Source organism: Pygoscelis adeliae, unplaced genomic scaffold (genome assembly GCF_000699105.1).
Source record: "Pygoscelis adeliae isolate BGI_AS28 unplaced genomic scaffold, ASM69910v1 Scaffold290, whole genome shotgun sequence".
Classification (NCBI taxonomy): Eukaryota; Metazoa; Chordata; class Aves; order Sphenisciformes; family Spheniscidae; genus Pygoscelis; species Pygoscelis adeliae.
The window spans coordinates 1,646,493-1,658,619 of NW_008823965.1; the positions used below are offsets into that span (position 1 = coordinate 1,646,493).

Here is a 12,127-nt window from a genome sequence, read left to right on the forward strand (position 1 = left end):
GCAGACAGCCCCTGGTCGGTGGAGGACATCCTGACGGAGGACGACGAGCAGGACCGCGTCCCGCTGCAGAAGCTGAAGCTTTTAGGTAACGCTGAGCAGTCGGGAGGCAGCCGGGCGCGGAGGTGGTGGCCGGCCTTGGGCAAAGCGAGCGGGGAGATTCACAATTCCCGTGAATTCTTCATGGGGCGCTGCAGTTTGTCCCAGTCGTGCACTTCATCGCAGGGCCTTAAGGACTTAAATGTCGGATACCTGGCCTCTCACCGTGTCTCTCTGAAAGTTTGTTTGCAAAGTAAGGGTGGTCTCAACCGCATTTGTAACTGTTCGAGATTAGCACTGTTTCCTTTTTTTTTTTTTCTTTTAAAGGGGAATCGGAAGAACTGGGAGGCTTGCTTCTGAACCCACACCTCAGGCAGCTACTGCTGACAATCGATCAAGCGGAAGATAAAAGCTCCCTCATGAAAAAGTACATGCAGGAGCCGTTATTTGTTGAGTTTGCAGACTGCTGTTTGAGAATTGTTGAACCTCCAGAGAAGGAGAACATTCTTCCTGAGTGAGCTACTTTGGGAACGTTTTTCTTTCCTTGAGAGTTTTTCCCTCTGACAGAAGAGATTCGACAGCACCCCGTGCTACTGTGGTGCACCATTCTGTGTGTTCCCTCAAGGTTTGGTCATGCTTTGCTCATGGATGTCGGTGCTCTAATTTTCAATTTAGAGTTGATAAGCAGTGACATAGTTGTCTTGGACAGATTTCTAGATGTTAGGAATTAACCTTGATGTTCTGTGGACTTGCTTTCTGTTGGTACAGAAATACTGTCAACCATGGGAAACGTTGCTTCCCAATAACAATGATATTAAATATATTTGCATTTATTTTAACCCACAAACTAATCTGAAATGTTTTTGTTAACTAAACCTTGTTGCGGATGGTCAGACACCTTTACAGGGTATTTAACAGTTTATTTAAAAGTGGCATACACAAAAGAGCTGAACATTTTCAAGATCCATGTGAGCAACAAAGAGACAGTATAGAGCGCTTCTGATGAGAACCCTGGCCCCTTGGCAGAGGTAATGCTGTTGGCTAGGTAGTGCTAGAAATGCATGGCAGTTGTGAGAGCACATATATTTTGGTCCTATAGATAAAAAAGCAAGAGTCCAGTCTCACTTTTCCCTGAGACACCTGCTGTTAGTGTTACAGTTTGCTGCTCGCTTCCTCAGTCGGAGTCAGAAGTGTTACGACGTTACGGAACGCTCGTGGTCAGTCAGAATAGTTGCAGCTGTACCTCCATACGAGAATCCAGCACGCATCAGAAATGTTTGCCTTATTTGCTCTCTCATTACCAGCCTCTTGCTTCTCCCAGGTAGTGCCAGAAGTGTTCAGTTCAAGTATATATTGCTTAAAGCACTTGATCTATTTTAATTATGTTGAGTGTTCTCATAGTACTGTATTTCCTCTAATAAGTGCATGTGTGTGAGGAGGAATGCCCCCCCCCCCACGTGTTCTAAATTTGAAGTATATTATATGTACAATGCATCAATATAGAAAGCTCTGAGGTAGCAGCGGATATGGATGTTGAGTAATTTGAAAGCAGCAGCTTGCAGACAGTCCTTCCCTGAAGGAAAAAGTACAGTATATGCAGATGGCCAAAACCTATGTTGGAAGGAGTTTTTTTCTGTCCAGTAAAATCTGGTTAAGTCCAGTGATGGAACAGGCATCCGTATGGGGGCTGACATTTGCGTAATGTAGGGGAGACTTCTTACAGTGAAACTTGATAGAGCCCTACAAGAAAAAGAGGTGGAGAGGTCAGCTGATGTTTTTGCCAGATTTTGAGCTAATTTTACTATTCAAACTAAGCGCTTTAGTATATAAGCAACTAGTGAATATGAGTAAGGATAGAGGAAGACCTCCCAAGTAGTCCTAGTACAAATGGATTTAAGAGAAATGATGACTACAAAGAGTACCAATACCGTAATTTGAACTGAAATTAGCTTAAACTCTGAAGACTTGAGTATTTGGTCAGTACTGGACTTGGTACTGCTTCTTCTTACTCGTAGCAACTGTGACCAGGCACAGGCTACGTTCTTGCACACATAAATTTTTGAGGTTGCCTGAAATTGTCAACAAAAAACCCAAGCACAGGCACAAGGTGATTGGTAACCAGAGTGCAACTTCTGAGAGAAGCCAGTGTGGGTTGTGGCTTGTTTGTAGTAAATGGTATTGTTGTGGTTTAACCTGGTAGGCAGCTAAACAGCACACCCCCAACTTCTTGTGCCCCCCCAGCCTGCTCGCTGGCGGGGCGGTGTGGGGAGCAGAAAAGGCCTTGACTGTGTGTGAGCACTGCTCAGCGATAACGAAAACATCCGTGTGTTATCAGCACTGTTTCCAGCACAAATCCCAAACACAGCCCCACACTAGCTGCTGTGATGAAAATTAACTCTACCCCAGCCAAAACCAGCACAGGTATCTAAGACTATTCTGCATGTGTGTAGGAGATGAAGTACTTGAGGGTTGCTCCCCACTTTCTGCCCTGAAAATCCTCTTTCTTAGTCTGTGCAGTTGTCTGCACAGTGAAGTTAATGCAGAATTACTGGGATATTACTAATACACCCGGTGGCCTTTCCCCAAGTGGACGCTTTTTCATGTGTTCACCTGTTGTGCAACTTGAATCCCCCAAGCGGAAAAAATATGTAGTACGTAATAGCAGAGCCCACGTTAGAATGCTCTGCCCTCCATTTCTGAAGCAGAACTTTGATCAGTTCCTATGACAGAGATTAACAAGAGTTGAAAGCCTCAACTCAGCTGCGTGCGCCTAGCTTGACGTATTGATGTCAGAGTCATCAATAGTCATCTGGCATATCTAAGCCAGTGGGAAAAGGAAGACTGTAGCTGGAGAGCAGACTTCATAGTTGCTCTGCTTGATAGCGGAGTTCAGCTTCCTGAACTCGCGGCAGCTTAATTGTGCTGATGACTCAAGTGCGCGAGGTATGTTACCTGTGGGAGAGCTCTAATGGAAGTGATGCCACAGCCAAAGGAACAGCTTTCCACCTTGTAGCAGTTGCTCTCCTGAAGTACTTTGAGGCATGCCAGCAGGGACAGGTCTCTCCGAAGTCCCGTTACAGTAACAGGTGCCGCAGCCAGGACAAGGCCAAGAGGCCAGAATTGAATTATTGCGTGCAGAGGCCAAGTTGTTTCCAAAGAGCAAGGTGATTTGGCCGAGACCACCGTAGCTGCAGGAACTGCGAAGAACGCCTTTTCTTCACCCTCATCCAATTCTGCTGCTGCTAACGCAACCATTTTTGCCTGATGAAGAGATGCAGAACAATCTTCTTGAACAAGATTCTCAAACATCTTGAACAAAACTTAAAACTGCAAAACTAACAGTCTAAAAAAGGGCATCTCAAAGGATAGGACACCCTTTGGGACACTTTCCCATTTTATGAAGGTAAGGAGCGAGTTCATTCTGCAGTCTCTGCGCTGCCACCCTGTAGAAGCAGCTGTACGAGACTGGCATCCATCTTCTACTCTTCAGCTTGAGAAGAGTTTTCTGGAGAATTTACAGTATTGGCTTTGTACAGTTAATTGACAGAGGTGGATTCTTTCTCAAACACTAAGAAGCCTCAGTCACTCCATTTCAATGCTTTCCTGTACCAACGTACTTACCTTCCATTTCCTCCAGCCATGCTTAATAACATTAGCAGCCCTGCGCATCCTTTGGAAGCGATTCTTGGCTAACCAGGAACGAATAGCTGAAGATTTAATTAAAAGAAATCTGAGTACAAAGAATCTTGGAAGCCCTTGCACACAATGTAAGAGAGATGGCACTTAAGCTTTCTCCATCTTCAATTAACAGAACCACTCCTGCCACTTTAAACATCCAGCGTAACTGGAAATGTTACGTTATGTTCAGCCACACCTTTATCAAATTACCTGCTTGGATGATGGTTGCAGACCATCTCTCCTTCGCTAGTTTCTTCTGTTTAAATCTTCTCCAGCAACACTGAATGCAAAATGCTTTCTCATTTAACATCTCTGCTCTTCTAGCTTCAAGTTGCTCCAGCTGCATTGGGGATACGAGCCTGCGGTTAATACTCGGGGACGGAGTTGTGTTCACAACTCTTCCCTCTCCTACAGCGTCCTGGTGTTTGTCAGAAAAACCACGTGCACATTTCAGTGTCCTAAGACTGCTGGATTAGGTTTTAGAAGCGAGAGCACTTCATTAGTGCTTATTAGATAACACGTAAAATGAAAATGTAATTATCTGAGGGGGAAGAGAGTGTTGTGGAGAGGGGAAAGCGGACACTCCCAAAGTCACAGTAGCAGCTGGCTTAAAACTAGCTCCCTTGAAGGGGGTTCTTTTATGGCTGCATCCTCCGGTGTGCAAGCTTTGCAAAAGTGCCTTCGTCTCCTTCATCTCTTTCACAAAGAAGCTGCTTAGGCCTGTCAGAGTAGCCAAGTCTGTCAGCTGAAGCTAAGGAAAGCTGTAATCTTTACTGGAACTGGGAGGATACTGACAACACTAGACACAAGCGCAGCTCCTTGTCCGTTAGCAACAAGGACGCCATTAAACAAAGTGCTTCTGATAGCTGGATTCTGATGGATGTTTGATATAGTTTAATAATTTGAAGGAAAATGCCAAATTCTGGTCACACTGGCATTCGCAGGAGTATCGCCTAAACCACGATGATAATCTGTGCCAGAATGCCCATTATGCAAGTACGCTCCAGAACTGTTAGCCACGGAAATAGCACTCTTACCACAGAATTAGCCATAAATACTTTGGTTTTGCCGCAGTACACTGAAGTGTTTTCTGCTCCGTTCCCTGTTGGCTCAGCAGCAGTTTGTCCCGTAACAACATTCTGAAGGATCTCAAAAACAACAGAACGTGATGCTTTGTCATCATCCACCACTGGAGTCTCACCTGCAAATGAAGCATCGAAGAGAAGGTATCACAGAACTTGGAAATCAGGACCAAGTAATTGTCTTTACACTGAGACTTCTTGGCCATTTAGGGGGGGGATACACCTACGACAAGAGGGGAGGAGGTGATGGCTGAGACATCACTAGATCTAGCTGTGTTTAAGGGAAAAATGTGACAGCATAGATTTCACCATGTGCTAGCGACTAGAAAACCAGCATGGTGCGTTTTAACTAGGATGTAGTTTGGGTGCCGTCTTATCACCTCTATTATAACCTATCCATAGGTAACAAATGTCATTTTGGGTAGATCTAGACAACACAACAGACAAACGGAGGGCTCGGCTGTTCTCACATTGTTTAAAGCATCCTATATGGAAACATTAGAAAGCAACAGCAATGCAATTAAGATTAGATTTGAGCAGCTCAGTCCTAAGAAAATCTGATGAAATACCCAAAATTCAAAGCTGTTGGGAACAAAAAGCAAGGGATTAGACTCGTAGCCTTAATGTACTGAAAGATGCAGGAACAGAAAACAAATTCTACACAAGTCTACAGCTTTCACGGGGCATCAGAAGCAGCTACAGGGACATGTACTAAGCAGGAGTTTATTGCAGGAATAAGAGGTTATTAAAACCATTTCTGAGACATAGTACACAATTTTTTACATTATGAGACAAACAGGGTAGCCAGATTAATCTATTTGGAAATAGAGGTAGAGTTAATTCACACCTGTCCTTGAAAGAGATTGTGTTGTTCAAGGCAATGCTGCATGAGTTTCTGCATGCCCAATGCCGGAACTTGATGGTCTTTGTATCTTTCCATCCTGGATACTGTTTGCTTTTCTGCTATAAATATTTCTAAGGAGATGAGAGCATTTTAAGGTACTGAAAACAAATACAAGCAACTCTTGCTTACAGGAAGACATCTGGTGACTATGATGGTGTTCATGGGGCTGGGCTGATAAGGGAACCAAAAGCTTATCCCCGTGTTTAGGAAATTGTTTTGCTTTGTTTGCAGCTTATTACCTGCTAAAGATAAAAAGGACTAGTAACCTACCACAATGAGGCATTTCAGCTAATGGGTTTATAATTGAGGGAGAAAGATATGGTGTGGAAGTAATTTTCCAGCCTGTGCTTCATTACTTCATTCCATTTCTGCAAAGTGAATAGATTTCCAGCCATTTTACTTATCTGACATAGGCTGGTACTTACTGGTCCTGCTTCCCACATCTACTGGTTACTGAACGGACCCGTTGGGTGAAGATGGGGTTAATCTGGGAGAGAGAAGGGGGTTGCAGTAACTTTCAATATTAAATGTAACCACCTGCTGAGCTCCTTCTTTCAGGGGTTCATACCAAAGATGTTACCTTGTAGATTGGATTGTGTTTTTTAAAGTCCATCCTCCCTCTTGCTTAGAAAAAAGAATCACATAGAGAAGTTTGCAAAAGGTAGAAGCAGCAGCAGAATCCAGGTAAGCTAGAAGGTCAGTGTGTTTGGCAAGAAAACAAGGTGGGGGGAAAAAAAGAAAGGAAGGAGAAGGAATATAAGCAAAAAGGTAAGTGGTTTTCAAGTCTACTCAAGAACCAACTCTAAATCAAATTATATCGGGGGGGGGACACCCCCAAACACCATTGTAACTGTAATTGTTCTACCCAAGAGGAACACAGAAAAACAGTAAGATGAAAGATTTGCAGACTTTTAAAAAGAGCCTGCTGTAAGCGTTAGGCAAATTAGAAACTCAAGTTGGTGATAGATTAGAAAAATATTTTGAGAATAGTGGTGTCCCTAGTGCTGAATACAGTAATTGCATCTGACCTATGCGATACCAAATTGGTGCAGTGAAAATTTTACTTGATAGCAGAGGTATTATCTAAAGAAACATACCTTTTTTCTTGGCAGTATGATAGTTGCTTTTATCACACACTCTGCTTTTATTGGACCCGCATGATTTTCTCAGTATTGCATAGCGCTCAGTGAAACTTTGGAAAGGGATCCTGATAGAAAAACGTACAGTTAATTCTAGGCAAGTATCATTTACTGTATGGTAAATAACCTATCCTTTGAGGGGGAGAAACTGCAGAATGGATTCAGAGACCCAGTGCATAGAACGCAAAAAGACTGATGCCTGTGTAGTCACCAACAGGCAAGAAAGTACAGACTTTCTGAAGAAATTTGGGAGACTGCCTATTGCCCAATAACAGATAGTGACTTTTACCTGTAACAAAGACCGGGCAGGAATTGTGCTTGTTTATGATTAACGGTGAGCTTCACCACATCAATACCGAGCTGTCAAAAACGTGACTAGCTCAGGCCTTGTTCCGTCTATCCTCTAAAGGTGGCCAAGAAAGCCCAGCAAGGTGACTGGCTGCGACGAGATGCTCGACTTCGAGATGACTACGCTTAGATGAATGCCATTTATAATTTAATTTTAATTGCTGAAAATGTTACTGTGAGGCCACATTCAATTAGAAAGTTTTAGTACACGATAGTCCACATCTCTTCCCCAGCTTCTTAGACTGGAAAGGTACAGTGAGCTCTCAGACCAGGGGTGTGCTATAGACGCATCTGGCCTTTGTTAGTATTTGGTATATTTTTAAGAATCCCATTGTCTTGAACGCAAGTTGCGCTGGCGCTGCTTGTTGTGCTGTTACTGCACTCTTGGACTTGCTGAACGAGGGGAGTTTCATTATCCAAAACACAGAACAACAGTCCAGATTTGTGACAGGTATTTTTGTCTCCAGAATGTGAGAGAGGTGCTCAAATAAGCTTAAAAGCAAGCAGTGAGCACAGCTCTTCAGATAGCTTTGAAAGAATCAGTAGTTTTGTGGTCTGAAACAGACTGCAAAATGTTTGGATTTCCTGCTTATAAGCTCTTCTGAATAACTAATATGCCACTAATTGCTACAGAAACAGATTATGGAAGACGTTGCTCAAGAAGTTAAGACTTACCTAATAGGGAAGCCCGCTGCACTGATGGTGATGGCTTCGACTATTCCACACGCCTGAAGCTGGCCGAGAACCTGAAGCATAAATTGAGGTGGTTTAGGTAACCACTGTCTTTGTGGAAGCTGCTGCTAAGGTCTGCACAGGGTGTGCTCGACCCAAGCCACATGCAGCTCAGCTCGGCAACCACGCCAGAGCTTGCCTGGCGTGCACCACCACACTGGCGGCCGGGGAACGAGGGGAGAGGGCGGAGATGGGGATTATGCAGCCACGGAGCTACTGCTTTGAGTAACACCCAGAGTAGGGTCAAGGCAGTGCTAACACAGAGGGACAGTCCTCACGTGCCCTCTCTCGTGGTATCCACACAGCTTGCACTGACCGAATGCAGCAGAATGTGAAAACCCAGCGTTGGTATTTTAATACTACTTGCATGCAATCAGCAAATTCTCCGAGTGCTGAAAATTAATGCAGCACTACTCCAGCTCCTTGTTTTTACATCAGATGAGGTTCTCTAGTTATAGCTTTAGCATCTGCTGCTCTGCTCCCAAAGACATGCTTGTCAGCGGATCTCATCTAACTTTTCCTAGACTAGACTCCAGGAGCAAGCAAAGTTTTGTTGTGGCATTCACCACAAAGATATCTGTGTGACCAGGACTGCTGAGCAGTCAGATCACCTTTATCTATTTTGAGGGCTGGGATGGTAGCACCCCAAATAACCCAGGAGTGCTCTGGTAAGAGACCTTCTCATAGAGCAACAAGTAAGTTGCATCTGGAAGAGCTGCTGTGCTTACGAGCTCCATTTTAGACAAGCATCGTCAGTGATTCTGAAAGGATGTTTATCTTGGAAGCTCCAAAGGAGAAAAAATCTATTTCAAAATGTGCTGTGAAAAGAGCTTTGCAAGTGACTCAAGATCATAAGAGACCCAATGCAAAGCCCCGCACAGTGTCTCTAGGAAGCTTCTCATTGACTCAGTGAGGAAAGGCTTTTGAAAAGTTACCTCTTCTCTTTTAAAAGTCATTGCCTTGCAGTCAGCATTAGGCTTGATGCATCGGATGTAATGCGGTGTGGTACTATTCAAAATCTGCATGAGATGTTCAAGTGAACCCTGCAGGAAACAAATACAGGTTTAATCAGGGACGACTCCTCCACAGGTAGTTTAGCTCATCAGTGGTCTTCTATAAAAACAATGAAGCCGTTTTTTGCAAGGATGGCTTTACAGACTCAGTATTAGCAGAGCTCTTCTATAAGGACAGCTTGAGCAAAAAATCCACTCTATGGATGCTTTTGTAAAATTGTTGATGGTAAATTCAGAAAGTTTCCAAAATTACAGCAGGGCCATCAGTTGAAGCTAACCCCTCAAGAGGAACGGGTAGGAAGAAGCCTCGCAAAGGCAGATGCCCAACTGTTAAAGGAAAAGGTAAAATCAGAGTGAGTTAAAATCCAGAGAATCTCAGGAGTCTGAAGCTATTTCTGTTCTACAGCTGTTTCATTTTAATAACATTTACTGATCTTGGTCCAACTATACTGTTTTCTCATCTAGTTATGAAGCAGTAGAAAGCAGAAACTTGAATAGGATGTACCTTGAACTTTGACACCACTGTAACAACAGCTGCTCTATTCTGGGTTTTGATGTTATTCTGGTTCCGTTCTGTCACAGGAAATAATTTTTGAAGCAAAGGGTCCTTAGAATTCTGCAAAACGTGGACCAGCTCTGGTGGAATGGGGTCCTGCAAACACAAACATGACTCGTTAGTATTTGGACTTAGGCAGAAACCTGCCACCCTTGAAAATGACTAAAAATTCCTCATATATAGATGGCATAGTATTTCTGATGCCAACTTTGCTTTAGCCACAGCTGTAGTTTCAGATCTGACTGCATACATTCATTCATAGTCAGATTCAGGAACAGAAAACAATGTTTGGCTGAACATTTAGCAAATCTAGTCAAATGTACGACTGCTCCTAACATTGTTCTCGTTACACAACTTAAGTGAGCTAGAAGTCTCGGGACTAGTTTAATCCCCATAGGACAGTCTGCAGCAGATATCAGAAAGTCTATTAGAAAGTCTTCCTTTTAATTAAGAGATGGTGTTTTATTGCATCACTTCATACCACTTGCCATAATTGCTGGTGATGTCAGAACTGACAAGGGACTCTCGTACCTGCAGACTATTTCACTTATTCCCTGATGGCACAACGAGGCCAAAACTTGAGTTTCCTGGTACTGTCAGAACTTTCAGTAGTCGAGTCCATGCTCTTGTTTCTCATAAACTTATCTGAATTTTTTGGGGAAATGAAGCGCTATATTTATGGTTATAGAAATGCCCTGATGCCACTAACACTTCTGCATCGTCTCAGGAATGGAAGAAGCCCTGATTTGGTGAGACATGGTCCACTTAATCCTCAGCTGAAAGGTCTGCTAACAAAGCAGTTGCTTCTGCCAGTGATGGTTCACTGAAAATCAGACCAAGAACATCACCCAGTTTTACATGGCCTGAAGGATTTATTTGGAGCAAGGTATGTATATCCAGTAAGCATCACTGAATATACTTGTGCTTGAATATGCTTTGATTTAAATCGCTTTTGGTCTGTAAGATTTTTTTGTTTTGTTTTGTTTTAAACAGCTCTTTCTGATAACACCTACCTTATTTTTCTCCACCATTGCCGCCAGCTGATAGCAGACTTTGCCAGCATAATGTGAAATAATAAAGTTAGGCTTCTTACTAAACTTGTTTCGACTTAAACATTGATTATTAGACAAGGCTTTCTCAATCCGAGTTTGAAACAGGTCAGTGTTAGAAGATCTATTCAGACGGCACTCCTGCATAGCAAACGAGACAAAAATCGCAGCATCTCTTATTTGTCATAAAGAACTGTCTTTAAAAGCTAAGACACTTAAATTAAAATTATAGCTATTTTACTTTTAGAGTACGTTTGAGTATGCAAGCCCTGAAATACTGGGGGGGGGACGACCCAAAAGCATGTAATTGAGGCTTCGTATTTGAATCGGAACACCCAGGATCAGAGGAAAAAAAGACAACCCAGGATAGGAAGAAGCAGTGTCATGATTGTTCTGAAAAATAAGCTCTGCAGAAATTTTATAGCTGGCAAGTTTCCTACTTAGTGTTCGTGTTTTCTTTGGTGGCGTGGGATGGAAGGCAGGCAACTAGGCCAAAAGCATTGGGGGTTTAGATCCACACTTACCTCATTCAGCAAAGAAAAAATGCTGAGAGGATTGCCCTCTATCAGATCAAGGCAGTTCTGGTTATCCTGGTAGTTTATGAAAGACCACTGAAGGCCTTCAGCTGCGTATTCTTCCTGAAGTAAGAGAGAAAGCGGTTATTCTGCAGCAGAGGGCACTAGAGCTCAAATAACTGGATGCCTTTTTGCAGTCTGATGCAGTTACTGTTTAACAAGTTAATCCCAGGCTCAGCCTGCTCATCCAAAGCTCAGCTCATGTTCAGTGGCAATCTTGAGGGAAAAACAAAACAAAACAGAAGAGGATATTCTACCCCAGGTAGCTTTTGAGTATGTGGCAGCAGATCCTGCTGGAACAATTTGTTTCAGTATTTGGGAACCTCACAGATTTATCAGAGAGAGCTGCAAGGCTGCTTTAGAGAGTAAACAAACAGAGGCTACAGTCACGCTAAGCCTCTCCTGGCTGTACCGAGTTTTGCCCTGAAGGGCAAGGAACGTGCAGAACTCCTTCCTTAGATTGGAATATAACCCTAAACCAACCATTGTGTGCCAGACTTTACTGTGCTCCATTTAAAACAAAGCCTGATCCAAAAGGAAGTGGAGAAAGATATTGGTTGAAATAATACGTACAATATTTATGCTGAATTCCAGAACAAACTGTCAGGAGTGTTTAACAAGCACAAGCTCTGGCCAGTTATTTTAAAAGTCTCCTGCCAAAACCGTGCTCAGCGCAGCCACTAATGGCGTTTAAGTGGTTTGGGACACAGCCAGATCAAGAGAGCTAAGAGGGCAGGCAGCAATTGGGAGGGGTACTACAAACAGAGGTCATGAATCAGTTTCAAGGAAAGTAATTGCGTGCTTGAACTTGGTTTCCATCTTCACTGTCCATTAACCCCTGGCATACTGACGAGGGCAGGCAGGAAAAAAAACCGCTGAGCATATGAAAGCACAAATTATGGTCCAAGAGATACTTACCTGCTGGATAAATTGATAAAACTATGCCGTGAGGCAGAAGGTACCATGATGTTGCTGCCATAAAGAAAATAATTTCCCAGATTCCTCTTAGTGGCAA

At 43.2% G+C, this 12,127-nt stretch overlaps 2 protein-coding genes across 2 annotated transcripts in view; one reads left to right on the forward strand and one right to left on the reverse strand.

The window, feature by feature from the left end:
• The window catches only part of ZNHIT3 (zinc finger, HIT-type containing 3), a 2,724-nt gene extending 1,849 nt beyond the window's left edge, over positions 1-875 (forward strand). Inside the window, exons 2-3 of the mRNA XM_009324349.1 lie at positions 5-85; positions 364-875. Of these exons, the coding sequence (XP_009322624.1) occupies positions 5-85; positions 364-554 (272 nt within the window). The 3' untranslated portion in view covers positions 555-875. The remainder of the gene's footprint in view (positions 1-4; positions 86-363) is intronic.
• A 3-nt stretch (positions 876-878) lies between these two features.
• Positions 879-12,127, reverse strand: part of MYO19 (myosin XIX) — a 20,230-nt gene continuing 8,981 nt past the window's right edge. The window contains exons 14-24 of the mRNA XM_009324092.1: positions 11,062-11,175; positions 10,502-10,678; positions 9,438-9,584; positions 8,855-8,962; positions 7,863-7,933; positions 6,798-6,907; positions 4,752-4,915; positions 3,925-4,054; positions 3,658-3,743; positions 2,989-3,297; positions 879-1,776 (exon numbers count right to left, since the gene is read on the reverse strand). Coding sequence (XP_009322367.1) covers positions 1,648-1,776; positions 2,989-3,297; positions 3,658-3,743; positions 3,925-4,054; positions 4,752-4,915; positions 6,798-6,907; positions 7,863-7,933; positions 8,855-8,962; positions 9,438-9,584; positions 10,502-10,678; positions 11,062-11,175 — 1,545 coding nt within the window. The 3' untranslated portion in view covers positions 879-1,647. The remainder of the gene's footprint in view (positions 1,777-2,988; positions 3,298-3,657; positions 3,744-3,924; positions 4,055-4,751; positions 4,916-6,797; positions 6,908-7,862; positions 7,934-8,854; positions 8,963-9,437; positions 9,585-10,501; positions 10,679-11,061; positions 11,176-12,127) is intronic.